This window comes from Oryctolagus cuniculus, chromosome 6, assembly GCF_964237555.1.
Source record: "Oryctolagus cuniculus chromosome 6, mOryCun1.1, whole genome shotgun sequence".
Taxonomy (NCBI): Eukaryota; Metazoa; Chordata; class Mammalia; order Lagomorpha; family Leporidae; genus Oryctolagus; species Oryctolagus cuniculus.
In genome coordinates this window covers 145,946,871-145,968,225 of record NC_091437.1, presented here as the reverse complement: position 1 = coordinate 145,968,225, position 21,355 = coordinate 145,946,871, and the positions used below count along the sequence as shown (strand labels likewise).

At 38.7% G+C, this 21,355-nt stretch overlaps 1 protein-coding gene across 6 annotated transcripts in view; it reads right to left on the bottom strand.

Annotated features, from left to right (window-relative positions):
• Positions 1–21,355, bottom strand: part of COL14A1 (collagen type XIV alpha 1 chain) — a 262,146-nt gene that overhangs the window by 157,819 nt on the left and 82,972 nt on the right. For all 6 annotated transcript variants that reach the window (XM_008255863.4, XM_002710753.5, XM_070075442.1 and 3 more), the window contains exons 6-9: positions 15,397–15,552; positions 14,352–14,471; positions 13,091–13,255; positions 7,519–7,680 (exon numbers count right to left, since the gene is read on the bottom strand). In XM_008255863.4, coding sequence (XP_008254085.2) covers positions 7,519–7,680; positions 13,091–13,255; positions 14,352–14,471; positions 15,397–15,552 — 603 coding nt within the window. The remainder of the gene's footprint in view (positions 1–7,518; positions 7,681–13,090; positions 13,256–14,351; positions 14,472–15,396; positions 15,553–21,355) is intronic.

Here is a 21,355-nt window from a genome sequence, read left to right as displayed (position 1 = left end):
GCACTCTGGCCTCAGAATCAGCCCTAAAGGCATTCGGATCTGGCTGAAAAGCCCATGAGAGTATTTCAGGCATGGAAAGCCAAGACACTCTGGCAAAAGATCTCTGCGAGTGAGATCCCAGTGGAAAGAACAGGTCTTCAAAGAAGGAGGTACCTTTCTCTGAAGGGAGGAGAGAACCTCCACTTTGACTATGACCTTGTCTAAACAAGATAAGAATCGGAGAACTCGGAGGGCTTCCATAGCCTTGGAAACTCATGACTGGAGCATAGGGAGACTACTGATGCCATAGACAGGAGTGTCAATTGGTAAAGTCAACAACAGGAGTCACTGTGCACTTACTCCTCATGTAGGATCTCTGTCCTTAATGTGCTGTGCATTGAGATTTAATGCTATAACGAGTACTCAAACAATATATTTCACTTTGTGTTTTCATGGGGGTGCAAACTGTTGAAATCTTTACTTAATGTATACTAAACTGATCCTCTGTAAAAAAAAAAAAAAAAAAAAAAAAAAAAAAAAAAAAAAGAAATTATCAACTCCCAACTTGACTCTCACTGGGATTAAACATGACAATAGGTCTGATCTGATTTCATCATCATTTAAAAAAAAATCATCTATTATTTTTCACTTTATGTTTCTGTGTGAGAGCAAACTGTTGAAATCCTTACTTAAGGTATACTAAGCTGATCTTCTGTATATTAAGATAATCGAAAATGAATCTTGATATGAATGGAAGGGGAGAGGGAGTGGGAAAGGGGAGGGTTGTGGGTGGGAGGGACGGTATGTGGGGGAAGCCATTGTAATCCATAAGCCGTACTTTGGAAATTTATATTCATTAAATAAAAGTTAAAAAAAATCATCTATTATTTTTCACTTTATGTTTCAGTGTGGGAGCAAACTGCTGAAATCTTTACTTAATGTATGCTAAACTGATCTTCTGTATATAAAGAGAATCGAAAATGAATCTTGATGTGAATGGAAGGGGAGAGGGAGTGGGAGAGGGGAGGGTTGCGGGTGGGAGGGACGTTATGAGGGGGAAGCCATTGTAATCCATAAGCCGTACTTTGGAAATTTATATTCATTAAATAAAAGTTAAAAAAAATAACAATTGCACATGGTAGTGATGAAGCACCTGCTTTCCCTTCACTCAGGGGTGGTGTCAGAGGAGAACTAGTTGAGTCATCACTGTTCAGCAGTAAACGAGGCTATGGTCACAGCAGTGCCAGTGGAAGCCTCAGGGGAACAGTAATGAAGGAACCCTGTTCTCTAATAGAGTGGTATTAGCAGAAGCCTGGTGAGTAGGTGTGCTTCTCTCCTCCCGAGGATGTCAAAGGAGGCCAATCAGTGACCTGGACTTTTTACCCTACCTGGTAAAAATCAGGCACGCCCTTATGCCCCTGCCAGAGTGGTATAAGTGGAAGCCAGCTAAATCAGAAAGGAAAGCCATCAGATAAATGCTTCAGTGGATAATTACAAACACAAATGAAAAAATTAACATTCTCAGCAAAGAAATAGTAAGATTTAGCCAAGAAACAGAAAATGTAAAAATCACATAGCAATTGTATAAATAAAAATAACCAAAACTTTTTAAAAACTTACTGGGGGCCAGCACTGTGGTTCAGTGGGTTAAGCACCACCTATGACACTGGCATTCCATATCAGTGCCACTTCGAGGCCAGGCTGCTCCACTTCTGACCCAGCTCCTTGTTAACGGCCTGGGGAAGCAGTGGAAGATGGTCCAAGTCCTTGAGCCCCTACACCCACGTGGGCGAACCAGCTGAAGCTCCTGGCTCCTAACTCCAGCCTGGCCCAGCCCTGGCCATTGCAGCCATTTGAGGAGCAAACCACCAGATGAAGAGTGTCTGTGTGTGTGTGTGTTTGTGTCCCTTTCTCTCTGTAACTCTGCCTTTCAAATAAATAAATCTTAAAAAAACTTAATCAGTGGGTTTAATAATATAGTAAATGGACAGAAGAAAGAAGCAATGACCTTGATTCAAAAAACAATAGAAATTTGAAAATGAATCTTGGACCGGCGCCGCAGCTCAATAGGCTAATCCTCCACCTAGCAGCGCCGGCACACTGGGTTCTAGTCCCAGTAGGGGAGCCGGATTCTGTCCCGGTTGCCCCTCTTCCAGGCCAGCTCTCTGCTGTGGCCAGGGAGTGCAGTGGAGGATGGCCTGTGGGGAGCTGGGCCTGTCTTCCGCAACATGGCGAAATAAGTACTGAGACTACCGAGACTAGCTAGACTAGACCACTGAGACTATTAAGACTAACTCTATGCATCTGATCTCCCACCATATGGCGCTGAGAGAGAGTAAACAAATCTTACACAGCTGCTTCGTTAATTAGCTGATTCCTGACCCAACCCCTGTTTGGAAGAAACCAGCGTGCTCAGCACGCAGGCAGCGGAGCACGGATTGGTGGGAGAGGACTATAAAAGGGAGAAAGAGACAACATGCGAGGCGGACCCCCTGAGAGAGTCGGTCGGAGAGCTCACCGGTGCAGCTCCTCCGCAAAAGCGGAGGCGGGGGAGCAGCAGCAAACCCGGGAAGGACCAGGGAAAGAAAACAGCGTCTGGTCAGGTGTCATTCCTCTGCAAGTGGGGGAGCAACAATGGCCCAAGTGCTTGGGCCCTGCACCCCATGGGAGACCAGGATAAGTACCTGGCTCCTGCCATCAGATCAGCGCGGTGCCCCGGCTGCAGCGCGCCAGCCGCTGCGGCCATTGGAGGGTGAACCAACGGCAAAGGAAGACCTTTCTCTCTGTCTCTCTCTCTCTCACTGTCCACTCTGCCTGTCAAAAAAAAAAAAAAAAAAGAAAAAAGAAAAAAGAATTTGAATCGATGTAAATGGAATGGGAGAGGGAGCAGGAGATGGGAGGGTTGCAGACGGGAGGGAAGTTATTGGGGGGGAAAGCCATTGTAATCCATAAGCTGTACTTTGGAAATTTATATTCATTAAATAAAAGTTTAAAAAAATCGATAGAAATTACCTAATCTGAACAACAGAAAGAAAACAGACTTAAAAAATTCATAGAACCTCAGACATATGAGACTATAATATCTAAATTTCATGTTATAAGATCCCCAGGAGAAAAAAGATGGGGATGAAAAAGTACCTGAAGGATAATGTTGAAAATTTCCCAAATTTGGCAAATCACATAAACTACAGACCAAGAAAAAAAGTAGACCTCATATAAGATAAGCCCAAAGAAATTTGCACTATGACATAGCATATTCAAACTTCTGATAACTACACATAAAGAAGAATCTTAAAAACAATGAGAGAAAAAGAAATGGCTCCTTACCTAGAGGAGAAAAAACAATTTGAATAACAGCATATTTCTCATCAGAAGCTACGGAAAACTGAAGGCAGTGGCACAACACTTTTTAAGCTAAAAAAAAAAATTGTCAAACCAGAATTCTATATCCAGGAAAAATACCTTTCAAGAATGAAGGGGGGAGGGGGGCGGTGCCGTGGCTCACTTGGCTAATTTGGCTAATCCTTCAACTTCGGCGCCGGTACTCTGGGTTCTAGTCCCAGTTGGGGCACCAGATTCTGTCCCAGTTGCTCCTCTTCCAGTCCAGCTCTCTGCTGTGGCCCTGTGCTTGGGTCCCTGCACCCACATGGGAGACCGGGAGGAAGTACCCAGCTCCTGGCTTCCGATCGGTGCAGCGCGCTGGCCATAGTGGCCATTAGGGGAGTGAACCAACAGAAGGAAGACCTTTCTGTCTCTCACTGTCTATAACTCTCTCTCTCCCTCTTTCTCTCCCTCTTTCTCTCTCTCTCACACACACACACACACACACACACTGTCTAACTCTGCCTGCCCCCCCCCAAAAAAAAATGAAGGGGGGAAAAATCACTACATTCTCAGATAAAGGAAAATTAAAAGAATTTGGCACCAAAAAACCTATTTTAAAAGAATATTCTATTTCTAAAAAAAATAATAAGGAAAATGATATAAAAAGAAAAGATTCTATTCTCTCAGAAAGGAAGAAAAAAATGAAAAAAGCATCAAATGAGGAAAACACGATACATTTTAACCTTTGGAGTCTTCTAAGATATATCTGTAGGATAAAGCAGCAACTATAAAAATTTCTGATGTTTCTAAACATATAGGAAGAACTGTTACAGATGATTATGTGGTAAAGGGACACAGGTGTGGTTAAGGGCCTGGCAGGAGGTAAGGTTTATTCACCTCTCAAACTGGTAAAATGTCAACATGCGAGGCTGTGATAAGTTGTCTGTATAAACTATAGTACCCAGAGCAATCACTAAAAAAAACCTATTCATACAGGTTCACTCAAAAGCACTGTGAACGAATCACAATGGAATTCTTAAAAAAATATTTAATCAACCTGCAGGCAGAAAGAAAAAGGAAAACAAAGAACTAGAAACCAGAAAGAGCAAACAGGAAAAAAAGAAAAACAAATAAAATGTTGAATGTACACTCAAATATGTCAATTACATTAAATGTTGGATTTATAGACATAACTATCACTATGCTGTCAACCTAAAGTCAACCTCAAATATAATGAGATACGTAAGTTGAGAGTAAATAGAGTTATATTATGTAAATATTAACCAAAAGAAAGTAGGGGTGGCCATACTAATATCAGATAAAGTTAGACTTCAGAACAAAGACAAGTACCAGAGACAGAGAAGGCAGTGCAATGGAACTGGTTAATCTACCAAGAAAACACAGCATCCTAAATGTGTATGCACCAAAGAGCTGCCATATATGTGAAATAAACATTGAGAGAAATAAAATAAGAAATAAACAAATTCAGAATTATAACTGGAGACCATCATTCTCTCAATAATTGGTAAAAAAAAAAAAAAAAACTAGGCCAAAAACATCAGTAAGGACATATCAATAAGACCATTAGTCAGTAAGATCATAACAGATCATGACAATAGCACATAATTATAACACCTTTTCAAGCAATCACAGAGCACATATCAAAATAAATCACATCTTGGTCATAAAACAAAACAGAAAACTTCCAAGAAGTTGCAAGTTAACTTACCACTACATAGTCTGAAAAAAATCAATGAGTCAAAGAGGAGAGGAGATGAAAAATTACTTGAACTAAGTGAAAATAAAAATACAATCTGTCAAAAGTTGTAGGACACTGCTAAAGCATTGCTGAAAAATAAATTTATGACACTAATTACTTATATTAGTCAAGAGGAAATATCTCAAATCAATAACCCAAGTCATCACCTAGAATCTATAAAAACAAGAGCCAAATAAACCCAAAACTAGCAAAAGGAAAAAAATGTAAATAGTAGAAATAAATGAAATACAAACCAGAAAAACAGTTAAGAGCTGAAATTTTGAAAAGATGAAGAAGAAAGGAGAAAGAAGGAGGATCAGAAGGAAGAGAGAGAGAGGAAGGGATGGGGGAACAAAGTCCTAAGTTTAAAAGGGAAAAAATAAGGGAGAATATATAAATTACCAATATATATAAGGAAAAAAGATATATAATTATTAAATCCATACTCATAAAAAGAATAGTAACAGAATATTATGAAGAGCTCTGCACACATACGTTCTACAAATTCAATAAAATAGATACATTCCCTGTAAAGCAGAAATATTCTCCCTATAATGGGGAATAAGGCAACAACATTCATTCTAAACAGTTTTATTCCATATGGTTCTAGACATTCTATCCCATGTGATAAGCAAGAAGAGGAAGTACAAAGCGCGGAGATCAAAAAGTCACGAATCAACCTATCCCATTTGCAGATGGTATGATTTTCTACAAAGAATATCCCCAAAAATCTAGAGGAAAACTCCTTAACTAACTAGTGCATTAAGATAAGATCATAACATACAAGATGCTGTATTTCCTTTTACTGCAATGAACATATGGACACTGAAGTTAAAAATACAATACAAAGTCACTCCAAATAAAGTAAAATAGGTATGAATTAACAACATGTGTGTAGGAATTGTATTCTGAAAACTATGAAAAAATGCTCAGATAAAAGAAATCAAATAGATATCTAAATAAACAAAGAGATATACTGTGTTCATGGATTGGAAAAATCAACATAGTAAAAATGTCAATTCTCTCCAACTTGGCATTTTATAATGTATTATTGCAATTCCTATTAAAATTCTAATAAGGTTTTCTAATATGTATGGAAAGGAAAAGGAAGTAGAAGAGCAAAAACAGATTGTTTACAGAATAATCAGGTGAGTGAACTCAAATCTACCCAATTTCAGGGCTTACTACCAAGCTACAGCAAATTAAGATTATATGATATTAGAAGAGGGCATGATACATTGGCCCTTTGGAATCGAATAGAGAACCCAACTCACACAATTACACCTGATACTTGACAATAAAGAAAAAACTCCAACTAGGTAGTGGGGAAAAGACATGAACAGACATTTCACCAAGTGGATATACACATGGAAAAGAAGCATGTGAAAAGATGCCCAATAAGTCATGAGTGAAATAAAAAAACCACAGTGTTAAAAAATGATACAAAAAAAAAAAACCAGTGCTGTATCACTACATGCCAATCAAAATGGCTAAAAAAAAAAAAAAAAAAAAAAGCACTTGAACGACAACAGATGATGATAACACATCGAAACTGAATTACTCATAACATTATCAATGGGAACATAAAATGTTACAGGCACTCTAGAAAATAATTTGGCAATTTCTTAATGAAAACCAAGTTAAAAATGTGACTCAGATATGATCCAACCATTGTACTCTTGGGCGTTATCCCAGAGAAACAAGAATTTATGTTCACATAAGAACCTATACATGGATATTCAGAGCAGTTTTATATGTAATGGCCTTAAATTTTAAAGCACTCAAATGCCCTTCAATAAGTGAATGGTTAAACAAACTGTGTGACATCCACACCATGGAATATGCCACACGCAACACTTTGGATTAATCTCTAGAAATTATCTTGCATGAAAAAAGCCAGTCATCAAAGGTTACATAATTCCATTTATATAATATCTTTGAAATGAGACAAATTAAGAAATGGAGAGAAGATTAGTGATTGCCAGGGTTTAGGGAGACAGTGAGGGAGGAATAACAAAGGGAGTGGCTATAAAAAGGCAAGATGCCTAGTCCTTGCTGTGATGGAAAAGTTCTGTGTCTTGGCAGAGTCAAGACAACGTTCTGCTTACAATATTGTGCTATAGTTCTGCAAGATGCTACCATGTGGGGAATCCAATAAGAGCACATGATCTCTCCATATATCATTTCTTACAGCTGCATATGAATGTGTAATTATATTGTAAATGAAGGGCTTAAATTTTTAAAATGATGCTCTAAATGTAAACACTACAGAAAAAAAATAGAGTAATTAAAGAATCCGTCTCTCATCCACAAAGCTGGCCAATATACTCCCTTTTCCTCCCTGATGACTCAGTTCTTAGGAGAAAAAGGAGTCTTTAAAGCCAATGTGAACAGCAACAGTTTTCCTAAGCACAATAGACCCAGGTTGCCCAGGATGCTCTCTGTTGTTTGTTTACCTTTGATTTCTCTGTCCTGTTCTTCCACCCTGGAGCAGACAGTCCTCGTCAGACTCTCCACCACCGTGTGCATCAGGTCGAACTCTGCGACGTTGTACACATGAGTGCTGTCTGGTTCGGAGGCAATCTCTTGCAGTTCATTCACATCAGCGTTTTTTACCCCTGGCATTGAGGACGACAGGGAGGACAGTGACATTCACATCCCACTGGGAAGAGCAACTGCAGTGAGCCTGACCTGACCCAGTCAGACTCCACTGCAAACAAAGCTCTGGTGTGGATTTTTTTAAAATATAAATGATGCAAATTTATTTTATAAACACTTATAAAATAAATTGATGAAATGAAAAATATAGCTAAGTCTTGTATTTATTATGTAACAAAATAGCACTAACAGATTATGCAAATAGAAAAAATAAATAATAAAAGAGAACATCAAGAACATGTATCAGGATGGCGCTATGGTATAGTGGGTAAAAGCTGCCACCTGCGGTGCTGGCATCCCATATGGGCACTGGTTCATGAACCAACTTCACTTCAGATCCAGCTCTCTGCCATGGCCTGGGAAAGCAGAAGATGGCCCACATCCTTTCGCCCCTGCACCTACGTGGGAGACCCAGAAGAAGCTCCTGGCTTCGGATTAGCACAGCTCTAGCCTTTGGAGCCATTTGGGGAGTGAACCAGTGGATGGAAGATTCTCTCTCTCTCCTCTCTCTCTCTCTCTCTCTCTGCCTCTGCCTCTCTGTAACTCTGCCTTTCAAATAAATAAATCTTAAAAAAATAAAAGAACACATATCAAGGACAAAACAAAAGATATCGTATTCCTATGTTTGGATCAGTGGCCACTTGGAACTCCCATCTCAGAGGCTGCTCTCTCTCCCATTGAGAGACTTGTCATTCTTGGATTTGCTATTTGAAAGAGCCACATTTCAAATCAGATTGTTTGGGGAAAGGTCGTTTGAATTTTTATTTTTATATACTTGAAAGGCTGAGAGACAGAGATAGAGGTCTTCCCTCCATTGATTTATTCCTCAACTTCCAACAATAGCTGGGGCTGGTTCAGGCCAAATTCAAGAGCTGGGAACACAATCCAGATTTCTCATGTGGGTGGCAGGGACCCAGGTTCTTGAGCCATTAACTACCGCCTCCCAGGATGAACATTGACAGGAAGCTGTAATCAGAATCAGAATGGAGACCCAAATCCAAACACTGATATGGGATGGGGGAGTCCTACCAGTGTCTTAAGCATTTGCCAATGTTAGCCCCAGATTGCTTTTTAAAAGTTGCCTTCAGGGGCTGGCACTGTGGCATAGAAGATTAAGCCTCTGCCTACAGTACATCCCATATGGGTGCTGGTTCAAGTCTGGCTGCTCCACTTCTCATCCAGCTCCTTGCTGGGAAAGTAGCAGAGGACAGCCCAGGTGCTTGGGCCCCTGCACCCATGTGGGAGACCTGGAAGAAGCTCCTGGCTCCTGGCTTTGATCAGCCCAGTTCTGGCCATTGTGGCCATTTGAAGATGGAGGACCTCTCCCTCTGCCTCTCCTCTCTAACCCTCTCTGTAACTCTGCCTTTCAAATAAATAAATAAATCTAAGAAAAATATAAATTGGCTTCAGATTAAATTTAAATTATTAAATATTAATTTTTCTTTGCACATAATAGGAAAATAAGTTGATGAAATTAACTTGGCTGTGTGAACATTATACAAGCAATCATAACTAATCCAGTATTCCAAACAATCAAAGATAACTTTAAATTGCAATCAAATCAGTTTACTTACGCTGAAAGAAACTTCAAGAACAATATAATATAATTTATTATACCATTAAACCAAAGAGGAAGTTTATGGGAAAAAAGTTTTAACACATCTCAATATAGTTTTTGTCTAATAAGCACCACAACTTTGTCAAGCATATAGCATATAGGAAAGTTCTGGTCCTTTCATGGTATTGAATTCCATTACTATGAAGATCAAGTATAGTGCTGGGTGATTGGAATGTAGCAGAGAGCACAGTGAACAGCAAACTATGGATGCTAACAGTTGGTATGCTAATTACTCTCCAAGCACTGTACTAAGTGCTTTACTTACATTAACACATTTACTCCGCACAGCCAACCCCATGAGCTTGACACTACTGTTTCTGCCACTTTAAAAGGAGTAAACATTCAGAGAGGTTAACTAATTTGCTCAAGGATGCACAGTTAATAAGTGCAGAGCTGCTGTTCCCCCATATCATGCTGCCTCTCACAAGATTTAAAATGTGTCAACATTTACCAATGAAATAAGAGAGAAAAAAAGGAAAGGCACAATGTTAAGTAGACTTCCCTTCTCCAGGCTTCAGCAAACAAGAAGGATTTTTTTTTTTTAAATCCTGTCATTTCAATCATCTGAGGGTATTAAAAGGAGTACTACAAAAGCAAGGAAGAGAGATTGCCTGGGGCACATGGATTTCTTCTTAGATGCCTGGCTATGCCAGTTAATTTACCTTCCAACCTCAACTTATGTAGTAACAAAGGATTACTTGTCTCTGAACTCTTTGCTTCAGGATGTTGTAAGATAATAAATGCTGACTATTTTCAGGTGATTTCCAGAGAAAGTCCAAATCATTTCTGAATGAATTCACTTAAAGTTTTGTTCAAATCCATTCTTTATTAAAAGGGGCAGAAAATGGAGGTAAACATACAAGCTAATCCCCCCAATCACTTAAAGTTTCTAGAGATTTCCTTTATGAACAAAGGAATACAAACATAATAAAATCTGATGTTTCTTGCCTGAAGGACTTCTACAATAGCATCTAAAAGGCACATCTGAATCAATGGAACACTGAGAGCATGCCTAAGCAATGATCTTTGTGTCTATGTTTTTTCATGGCATTCATAGTCCCAAATCTATTTATCTCCCCTCTCTCTCCCTGTCTCTCTCTCTCTCCCTGTCTCTCTGTCTCTCTCCTTGCCCCCCCACCCCCCACCCTTCTCTTACTCTATCTCTTGCTCCTTCTTTCCAAATAAAATAGTTTGTTGCAACTGCCTGGAAACAGAGTAAACGAGCAGCATGACTTTGAAGGAATTTGTTTGGTAAGGATTTTGCTGTGCTCATCTTTGTGTTCCAGTATCGGACACAATGCCTGGCACACAGTAAATAAATAAGCAAATACTTGGATAACGCCTTCTGTAAACCACATTTTCAGTAACAAATCCAGGAAAGGGTCAGAGAATTTTTTCTCTCGCATTGGTAGCTCTGAAAGATGTACTGTTAAAGCACAGGGTAAGAAATGTTGAAGCTAAGCAAATTTGAGTCAATTCCTCAGACCGAGGTCACAGTTATCTTCAACAGTGAAGTGACCATATGGTTGAAGTCATTTAGTTTACTGCACAGTTAGGTTCCAGGGGTCTGCTGGTAAACGTGGTAAATATTTAGCAGTCAGCTTTCTGCTCTGATTTGTAGTGTTTGCCATTATTATTTTTTGTAATATAAACACCCCACTCGACTTATTTAAAACTACCAATGTGAGGTCAAGGATGCAGATGTTGGAAGAAATGTGCAAAACTGGCTTTGCAATATGTTATAAGCCAGCTCCTGCACACCACTGAGATACAACATCCGTCTTCCCCACACATATACATGCACACAAATTAACAAGGTGATAATTTACCAAAACAAAGTCTGAACATAAAATATACTTAATTTTTCCCCTGGATTTCTTTGCTCTTTCTTCTGTGTGTGGAAAATGTTTCAGTGATACATAGATTATCACAGGATAATATACTTGAATAGCAGTAATCACTTCTCTTGCATGTGTTGTTCATAAACATTGTAGTTTTTAACATTAATGGTAATATTGCTATTTTATAAATTCTTTAGGCTATTAAATTATTCAACAGCTACTCACTGTTAAGTGTCAAGAAGCACCAGGGTAGGTAATTGGCAAGAACCTTTCAGAGAAACTGTGGGACTAAAGGGAAGGAAGAACATAACTTCCATCACTTCTGCAACTGTTCTGAGTACTAGGCTAGAAGTGAGTAGGAAATAAGTTCTGAAAAACTAACATCAGAAACACACTCTGACTAAATAAAACACACACACAAGATAACAGTTAGGGTCTTTCTCTAAGGGAGAGAATCTTACCAATGCACATAGTCGAGATAGTCCAATGAGTTCACCAGCAGCTCTCATCTCAACTCTGAAGAACGTTTTAGAAATACACATATGGAAAGCACACATTCCCAGGGCTCTTGCCCTGGATATTTCAATTTAGTAGGACTACACCAGGACCCTGGAATCTGTACTTTTTCTACTGGCACCCAGCATGTCCCTCCTATCTGGTATGCAATGCCAACATGGACAGCATACTCTTCTGATTAAGAAACATCTCATAGGCAGTTCACAAAGACAAGACTACACACTATCATTGATAAATACAGATATAAATGCATATAATTGATCTTAATATTGATAGTAAAAATAATTAAGTATGCAAAACGATGAAAAATGGACCACTCAAAATAACCAATTAGTGTTGGATCTCTGGTAAGGAAATTGCTGTGGCATCTCAATTTATATTTTAGAGTTGCTTGGGAATCACTTTTTTTTTCTGAAAGCTTGTGTATCTCTACACAATAAGAGATTTTCCTATTGCTTAACAAAATGTAAAACTTTAATTAAGAGTGAAATTGCATCATGTAAATATTTTGTATTCTGAATGAATGTCAAATGCCTACTTGTATAAATTTTTCCACAAGAAATATATCTTATAAAGGGTTAGTATCAAGTAAATAATACTATATATGTAGAACTTTGTACTTTCTTTAAATAAGTACAGGTACCTAATTCCTTAAAAATGTTAAGTTGGTTTATACCTATACAACAAGAAAAGATGTAGCTACAAAGAGACCCTAAAGAAAAAAGTCACGACTAATTAAATGGTAATTATGCACCTGACCTTTGCATGACACTTATGCTATTCGCAACATGTTATATATATGATATCTCAACTAGAAATCCTGATTTTATGGGACACACAACAGTTGGCATTACTCCTTTTAAGCTAGGTTCAGTCACTGTACTGGCTAGGGAGTTGGGATCTAGAAAGTGCTCAGTTCTCCTAACTATTCATTAAAGTGCACTTTGTGTTGCATATTGTTTTAAGCAGCTGTGTGTCTCTGGCCATAGTTGAAATAGGGCCATAAAGAACACATGCCAGGGCTGGAGCTGTGGCATAGTGGGCAAAGCCGCTGTCTGCAGTGCCAGCATCCCATATGGGCACCAATTTGAGTCCCTGCTGCTCCACTTCCAATCCAGCTCTCTGCAATGGCCTGGGAAAGCGTAGAAGATGGCCCCAAGTGCTTGGGCTACTGCACACATGTAGGAGACCTGGAAGAAGCTCCAGGCTCCTGACTTCGGATCAGCACAGCACAGCTCCGCCTGCTGCAGCCATCTGGGAAGTGAACCAGCAGATAGAACACTCACTCTCTCTTTCTCTCTCTCCCTCCTCCCCCCCACCTTTCTGTAACTCTGCCTTTCAAATAAATCTAAAACAAAACAAAACAAAACAAAACAAAACAAAAAGAACACATACCTATGGCAAACAGCTCTACTCCAGACTCACGAAGATTTCTGGATGGTGGAATAATATCATCTTGGGATTTTCCATCTGTGATTAAAATTCCAATTTTGGGTACTCCAGTCCTTGATCCTGCTTCTGGTTTGAAGCTGTTTTCAAAAATGTAGTTCAAAGCAAGACCTAGGAGAAAACAGGGGAAAATAAACATTAACCAACCATCTCTAATAAAAAGCCTTCTATGTAAATTTAAACTCTGAGATGGGTAACTTATTGATCTGAAAGAGTTTTTACTAGGTGTGAACCTTCGTTTCTGTAATGACCTTGTCTTTGATATATCTGATGAAAAACTAAAATCCACCAGGTAAAATTAATCAATGCATTATTTCAGAAACTAACATTCATGATTAACATTGGATTCATGTCCAACAGATGCTAACAGACTTTGTATAAAAGAAAATCTAAATCTTTAGGATAAAGCAAGAATACCTCCCCACCTCAAGGAGAGATTGTCCCCAAAACACTCCCTGGCTTGCTTGCTCTCTCTCTCTCCTAACAGCGAAAGATATAAAATCATGATCATATTCCTGCCCTTGGAGTGTGACACTTTCCACCCTAAAACTATAAGTGTTGCAATATTGTTATAGGATTTATATTTAATAACTTTTAATTCACAAAGCTTCATTAAATTATAAACCAACATGGCAAAGCAATTACCAAGATCTCAGTGGTTCACCTGGAAGTCAATCACAGCGTCTATATTGTTTGTGCTAAGCACATTCATTGTGCCTGTAGAAGGCAATAAGAGCTTGTGTGGAGGTTAAAATCATTAGTCATTTATCAAAAGGAGTGGTGAGCCAAATTTCCACATTTTCATGATAACTACTGATTACAGAATAAGGGCAAAGAAAATATTCTCTATGAAAATAAAACAGAATTTTGTTTTCATTTCAATGACTTAATGGCTGGAAATGAAAAGAAGGGAAAAGAGAGGAAGGCACACAAACTAGTCAAGTTTAGACAGCGACTGAAGGCTATTGGCCTCATGGATTACTTCATTTTCTTCTCGCCCAACCAAGTCCTTCCTGGGACATTAGATTCATACAGCAAAAGAAATTAGATGCCTAGGGTTTGAACTCTTAATGCTGAGGTCGGGAAAAGCCCTCTAAGAATTTCAGGTGGTAGTTTGGTTACAAATTAATATGCACCCTCTTTAAAAATGTGGAGAAAAGAGGCATGCAACTATTGCTGCTAAGAACGTGCACTATACAAAACATACCTGTGAGTGTATTTCCTCCCTTATAAGGAAGGTTTCGAACAGCTTCAATCACTTCATCTTTTGTGCTAAAGGCATTCAAGTGCCATTCTATTCGAGGGTCCCCGCTGTACTGTGCAAGACCTGGAAAAGATAAATGAGAGATCCCACCAGAAATAATGGGTTACCCAAAGACCTAGTGGAACAGTCAAGAAACAGCAATGATTAAGGGGGCCCAATACTTCCTTCCTTCCTTCCTTCCTTATTTATAGCCTAACCACTGACTTTCAAAAAGACTTCCTGACATCAATCAAAGGAATCAGGTTGTGTATCTGAGGGTGAGGGGAGGTTTCAAAAATTTTGTGGAAAAGGGAATTAAAAGATAATGTGCATTTTCCATGAAACTTTTTAATCCTGTTTGGATTTTCCAACAATTTAGAAGTGACTACCCAATTAGGCCATTGGCATTAAAAATATCCTGATCATGTACATAGATGAACAGCTGAGATATATTTGCTGTTGTTTTCTTCTCAAGGGAATTTTTATTTTCCTCAACGGCTATTTAAAAGCTAAACTGTAAAACATTATATAATAAAAAATATTATTTTTATAATATTGCTCAAAGATTTAAAACTTCTTTGCTTTTTTATCTTGGCTTGGGTTAATTTGGCAAAGAGTATCTTGTACTATAAAACTATTTCCAATTTTCAATTTCCGTAGTTCAACATTTTCCTGGATCCAGCTGTTTCTTTTAAATAAAAAGAAAACGGCTCTGTGACAACTTCTTAAGCCAGCTACAACATTAAACACTGTTTTATTATTGTTAACAAAGAATATTTTTATTTTTTCACAAAGTTAGAGTGTTTCTGATAACTAATTGGATGACAATGCCACAGCAAAAAACAATAGTAATAATTATTTATTAATCCAGACTTGTGCTTCAGGGAACATTAGTAAAATTTATCGATAATTCTGAAAGTCACTTTGTAGAGTTCTTAAAAATCTTAAAAAGCTTTGTGGCAGTTTTACATGGACAGCTGATCGCTGTTGCTAATACTAGAGGATGTACCGACTCGTGTCTTCTCTGAGCCCACATTGAATGCGGTAACCAGGTTTTCCAAGAAAAGCCGAACCAGTCTGAAGTTGAATCTTCCAATACTCCATGAACCATCAACCAGGATTACAATGTCAGCAATAGCTGGAGTCTGACAGACAAATTTCACCTCTGCAAGGCACAAACCACAAAAGCCCATGTGTTACTGTTGGACGCTTTAAAGGAGTGAGTCTATTTTAATATCTTTCAGAAAACTTAGTGCTAAGAATACAATAAAGTTCCCATTAATACAGCCATCTTTTTATAACTCTTCCCTTAAATGCATTTTCACTAGGGAAAAAATTGTATTAACAACTGGCATCCGAGTTGGTGCTCTGGAAACAGTTAGCAAAAATACTGGCAGGTTCACACCATTCTGGCAACTCAGCCTTCTGCGTGTTTTAGAAAGCAGTGTCTATGCAAAATCGTCTGCGTTGGGCCCTAGCCTGCAGATTCTTTCCAGGAACGGTCTCAGCAAAGCTGATGCGGGCCAGTCAGCCGAGATGGGCAGATGTCCAGGAAGCAGAAAGGCGGCTGTCCTATTGTGATAAGTCTATGCTACAGGAAGTGATAAGGGGAGAGAAACACGGACTTCTCAAATGCCAGAACAAATCAGCGCCATGCATTTAATCTAACAAAGCCACACAGACCCATGTTGAAGCAGAAGATATTTTTGGAAGAAGAAAATTGAAAAAAAAAAAAAAAAGGCTCAAGAGTTTCCATAAATTCAAAAATTGCTTGCATGTTGTATCCTTGTGACAACAAGATGTATGTCCCTAATGAACATTTCAATAACTGATTTTTAAGTGGTTCAATTAGGACTCAGGATGAGAATCCAGAGAACGGTCCCAGCGGCTGGAGCTGTGTAAAATAAGCTTTACCATTGAGAGAGGGCCTGAGCCACCTGCAGTGATGCTGGGGAAGTGCTGAGGGGAAGTGGCTAAGTCCTTACATCAAAGAGGGAGGCTGCCTGGTGTAGGTGTGTCTGCTGGACCAGGTGAAAAACCACCATCTCTATTCACACAGAACCACTGTGTGAATACTGGAATATTCTTAGAGCATTTTAGGAATCCTTGGAAGTATCTTGGTATTTTCAGTATCTTTAGTTGCACTGCTTCATATTTAAACCTGTACTTCCAAAGGGCTGCTGAATCTCACTGCATTTTCACAGTAGGACTGAATATCGCCATGTGCATATGCATGTTTCTTACATCTATAGTTTAACTTCTTGCAGGTCCAGGAAATCCCTAATCTGCTTTTTAACGTTAATATGACAACACAAAACATTTGAAGCGTAATTTATGTAAGGAAAACAAAATTTTTTAAAAAATTGAAATACCATGGTTTACTTAGGCAGTTTAATATAATATGCCTTTCTACCTACCTTACTTTGCTTAAAGGATATTGGGTTTTTTTTTTTTTCCTAGACAAAAATATGTGGGGAAATGCCTAAATCCTTTTACCAGATGAGGAAAAATACATTTGCCAATGAAATAGCACCATCTTCATTATGAAAGCTGAACAGTACAACTCAAAGTCTATACATTGCATTTCAGGCACCAAACCCTCCTTCTTTAATCAGCCCTACTGTAACATACTGCAGAAAAATCCATAACAGAATACTGCAAGGAGACATTGAGTAGAAATTATGTTGTTTTTTGGATGTGACCAAGAAAAATTCAAGTCTGATTAAGCTTCAAGAACCCATTTCTCCTGGTCTTCATGGAGAAAACTTACACTCAAATGGAGATTAGTTTTTTTCTCTCTTCCAAAACTACTAGGAATATTATTTCACTTTTTAATTATTTGAGAATATAGAAGGTATCTTAGAAAAGGAATGCTTCTTAATGTTTATTTAGAAAAGGAGTAAGGAAGCTAGTGTTTTTTTGCATTTTTTAAAAGATTTGTATTTGTTTTTATTTGAAAGTTTATTTGAAACTGCCAGAGCTGCACCTATTTAAAGCCAGGAGCCAGGAGCTTCTTCCAGGTCTCCCACGCGGGTGTAAGAGCCCAAGGAGTTGGACCTCTTCCACTGCTTTCCCAGGTCATAGCAGAGAGCTGGATTGGAAGTGAGCAGCCGGGTCTGCTGGCACATCAGGCCAGAGCATTAACCCACTGCACCACAGCACCAGCCCCGAAACTAGTATTTTTTTAAACAATTGATTTCTAATAAAAATTTTATTTAGTTCATTCAAATGAAATTATTTGGAGATACAAATTCTAACAACTAAATAAAACATAATTGATTGAAAGGATTGAAAATACTAAAATTTAAAAATCTATTCATTAAAAATAATTTAAAGACAAATAAAAAGTGACAACTGGGAGAAAATATGCATAATATTTTAAAAAGAAAGAATTAGCATTAAGAATATATAAAGAACCATGAGCAGACCCTTTAGGAAAAATACATAACATTAATAAATGAATGAACACACATTTAAATTAATGACTGCAGAAAAAAACAAAATTACAAGAGATAGAATTTGTACTCATTCAACTGGCTACAATTAATAAACTCAATGCTATTTACAACTGCTCTGAAGATGATGAAATATTTAAGTATATACTTACTAAAACAAGTTCTTGGTCCTAAAAATTACAGAATGTATTAAAAAAAAGAAAACAAAGAATTTTAAAAAGTGGAGAAATGGGGCTGGCACTGTGGTGTAGCGAGCGGGTCAAGCTGCTACCTGAAGTGCTGGCATCCCATATGGCTGCCGGTTCAAGACCCAGCTGCTCCACTTCCGATCCAGCTCTCCGCTATGACCTGGGAAAACAGTAGAAGCCCTTGGGTCCCTGCTTCACGTGGAAGACCTGGAAGAATTTCCTGGCTCCTCGCTCCTGGCTTTGGATCGGAACAGCTCCAGCCATTGCAGCCATTTGGGAAGTGAACCAGTGGATGGAAGACCTCTCTCTCTCTCTCTCTCTGCGCCTCTCCTTCTCTCTCTGTGTAACTCTGATTCTGACTTTCAAATAAAATAAATAAATCTTTAAAAAAAAAAAGAGAGAGAGAAATGTACTGTATTCATGGGTTGCAGTACTCAACATAATAAAGATGTCAATTATTACCATATTGACCTATGTTTATTATTTTATCTAAATAAAATAATAATATAAGTGAAATATAAGTGGAAAATACAAACTATAAAATATGTAAGTGAACAATATAAAATCTAAGACTACTGAAATCATGATAAAGACTAAAGTATCATGAATCATTTTACCCAATCTTAAGACTACCAGCGACTGGCACTGTGGCATAGCGGGTAAAGCTGCCACCTGCAGTGCAGACATCCCATATGGGTACCAGTTCGAGTCCTGGCTGCTCCACTTCCCATTCAGTTCTCTGTTACAGCCTGAGAAAGCAGAAGACAGCCCAACCCCTGTACCCACGTGGGAGACTTGGAAGAAGCTCCAGGCTCCTAGCTTTGGTTTGCCCAGCTCTGGCTTTTGTGGCCATTGAGGAGTGAACCAGCAGATGGAAGACTGCTCTCTCTTTCTCTCTCCCTCTCTGCCTCTGCAACTTCTCCTTTCAAATAAATAAATATTTTTGACAGGCAGAGTGGACAGTGAGAGAGACAGAGAGATAGGTCTTCCCTTTCCGTTGGTTCACCCTCCAATGGCAGCTGCAGCCGGCGTGCTGCACTGACTGAATGCACAAACATACACATGTGATCAAATTGTAAAGAATGAGATTTGCACATATTCACATGCATGCCCCCACCCACATACACACAGATACACAAAGAAATGCAAGTAAAAGTGTGGTAATCTGAATAAGTCAGTAGTCTATATCAGAATCAACATGCTGGACTGATACTGAACGACTTTTGTAAAAAAGAAGTATAGAGGGGAAACTGAGTAAAAAGTATACAGGAAATTTATTATATCTTATAGCTTAATGGGATCCTACAATTACCTCAATTAAAATTCAACCAAAAAGCATAAACAATAAAAAGTAGAAAGTCTAATAATACCAAGCACAGTACAACAGACTTTCAGAATATCTCGTACCCTGCTGTTGAAATGTAAATTATTGTAAATTATTTGGATTATCTTTTTGGCATTTTGTATTAAAGGTGAATATTCACCTACCTTGCTAATCAACAATTCCACTGTTAAGTCTTAACAAGGGAAATTTTTGCATGCATGCATACAACAGGAGATAAAGATTTTTTAAAAAGATTATTTATTTATTTGAAAGGCAGAGTTACAGAGAAGCAGTAGCAGAGAGAGAGAGAGACGTCTTCCATCCACTGGTTCACTCCCCAGTTGGCTACAATGTCTGGACCTGGGCCAATCTGAAAACATAAACCTAGAGCTTCTTCCAGGTCTCTCACATGGGTGCAAGGGCCCAAGCACTTGGGCCATCTTCCACTGCTTTCCCAGGCACATTAGCAGGGAGCTGGATTGGAAGTGGAGCAGCTGGGAGTCAAACCAGTACCCATATGGGATGCTGGCACTGCAGGTGGTGGCTTTACCCGCCACACCATAGCCACAGTATTGGCCCAAAGAATTTTAATGCTAGTGCTTGTTCAGGACAGCCAAAAGCTATAAACAGTTGAAACACCTATCTGTAAGCAGGTAAACCAGTATATTATATAACAGCAAAGACAAGTAACATATTGAAATACAAGAATTTGAATGAATCTTAACACCATATTGCTGTCTGGTGGGTAGGAAGATTTGGTGAAAAAACTGCCCCAAAAGGTTACACTTAGCATTTTTTAAAAAGAGTAAAGAGCTTGTGTTCTCCTAAATTTTTGTTGTTTTATGTCTTAAGTCATTATTTTTTAAAAAGAGTAAAAATAGTTAATATAAAAATGTACTTTTTACAAATGCATATAGTTACCACAGGTCAATACATAAAGGAAATTCAAGGCAATAAGTAAGAGAGGGATCAAGGTGGTGATTGTTTTGGATGGGAAACCAAAGAGCTTGCGTGGCAGTGGCATCTTTTGAATTTGAAGAGGTATAAAAGTTTTGGTACTTATTATGCCATTGAAAGTAACTAATTAAAAGAAGAAATAATCCTATCTAGTGTATGGAAAATATTATCTAGAAAAAATATTTTAGTATCTTTTTTATTTATTTTTTTTTTAAATTTTTTGACAGGCAGAGTGGACAGTGAGAGAGAGAGACAGAGAGAAAGGTCTTCCTTTTTGCCGTTGGTTCACCCTCCAATGGCCACCGCGGCCGGCATGCTGTGGCTGGCGCACCGCGCTGATCCAATGGCAGGAGCCAGGAGCCAGGTGCTTTTCCTGGTCTCCCATGGGGTGCAGGGCCCAAGCACTTGGGCCATCCTCCACTGCACTCCCTGGCCACAGCAGAGGGCTGGCCTGGAAGAGGGGCAACCGGGACAGAATCCGGTGCCCCGACCGGGACTAGAACCCGGTGTGCCGGCGCCGCTAGGCGGAGGATTAGCCTAGTGAGCCACGGCGCCAGCCTAGTGTCTTTTTTATTAATATAACAGATTTCATGTATTTCATTGGTACAGTTCTAAGAAAATAACCATAGTATTTTTGTCATACAAGCAAACACCAAAAACCTTAAAACAAGCTACAATTCAGCACATTTCATTTGAAATTAAGACTCACAAAGATGCTCTTTTCAAGGATCTTAGAAGCCAAATATTGTTCTGGTTTTGCATTACAGAGTATGACATTTCTTCAAGATGGGTGCACACTTACTTGGGAACTGTGAAAAAAATTTTTCCCCAGAAGCCCTGGTTTTTCACTCTAAGATACACCAAAACACAATGAGCTCTAGTGGCCATTTTCCAGATTAACAGGCACAAATTCAGTGTGTCCAGCTCCAAGAAGGCTTATTGCAGGCAGAACTTTGTAAGTGCAATGTTGGTCCTGTCAACAGAATTGCCAGCACCAGAGGCACATGGATGTCCAAACACTTGGACAAAGAAGTTATTTTAATG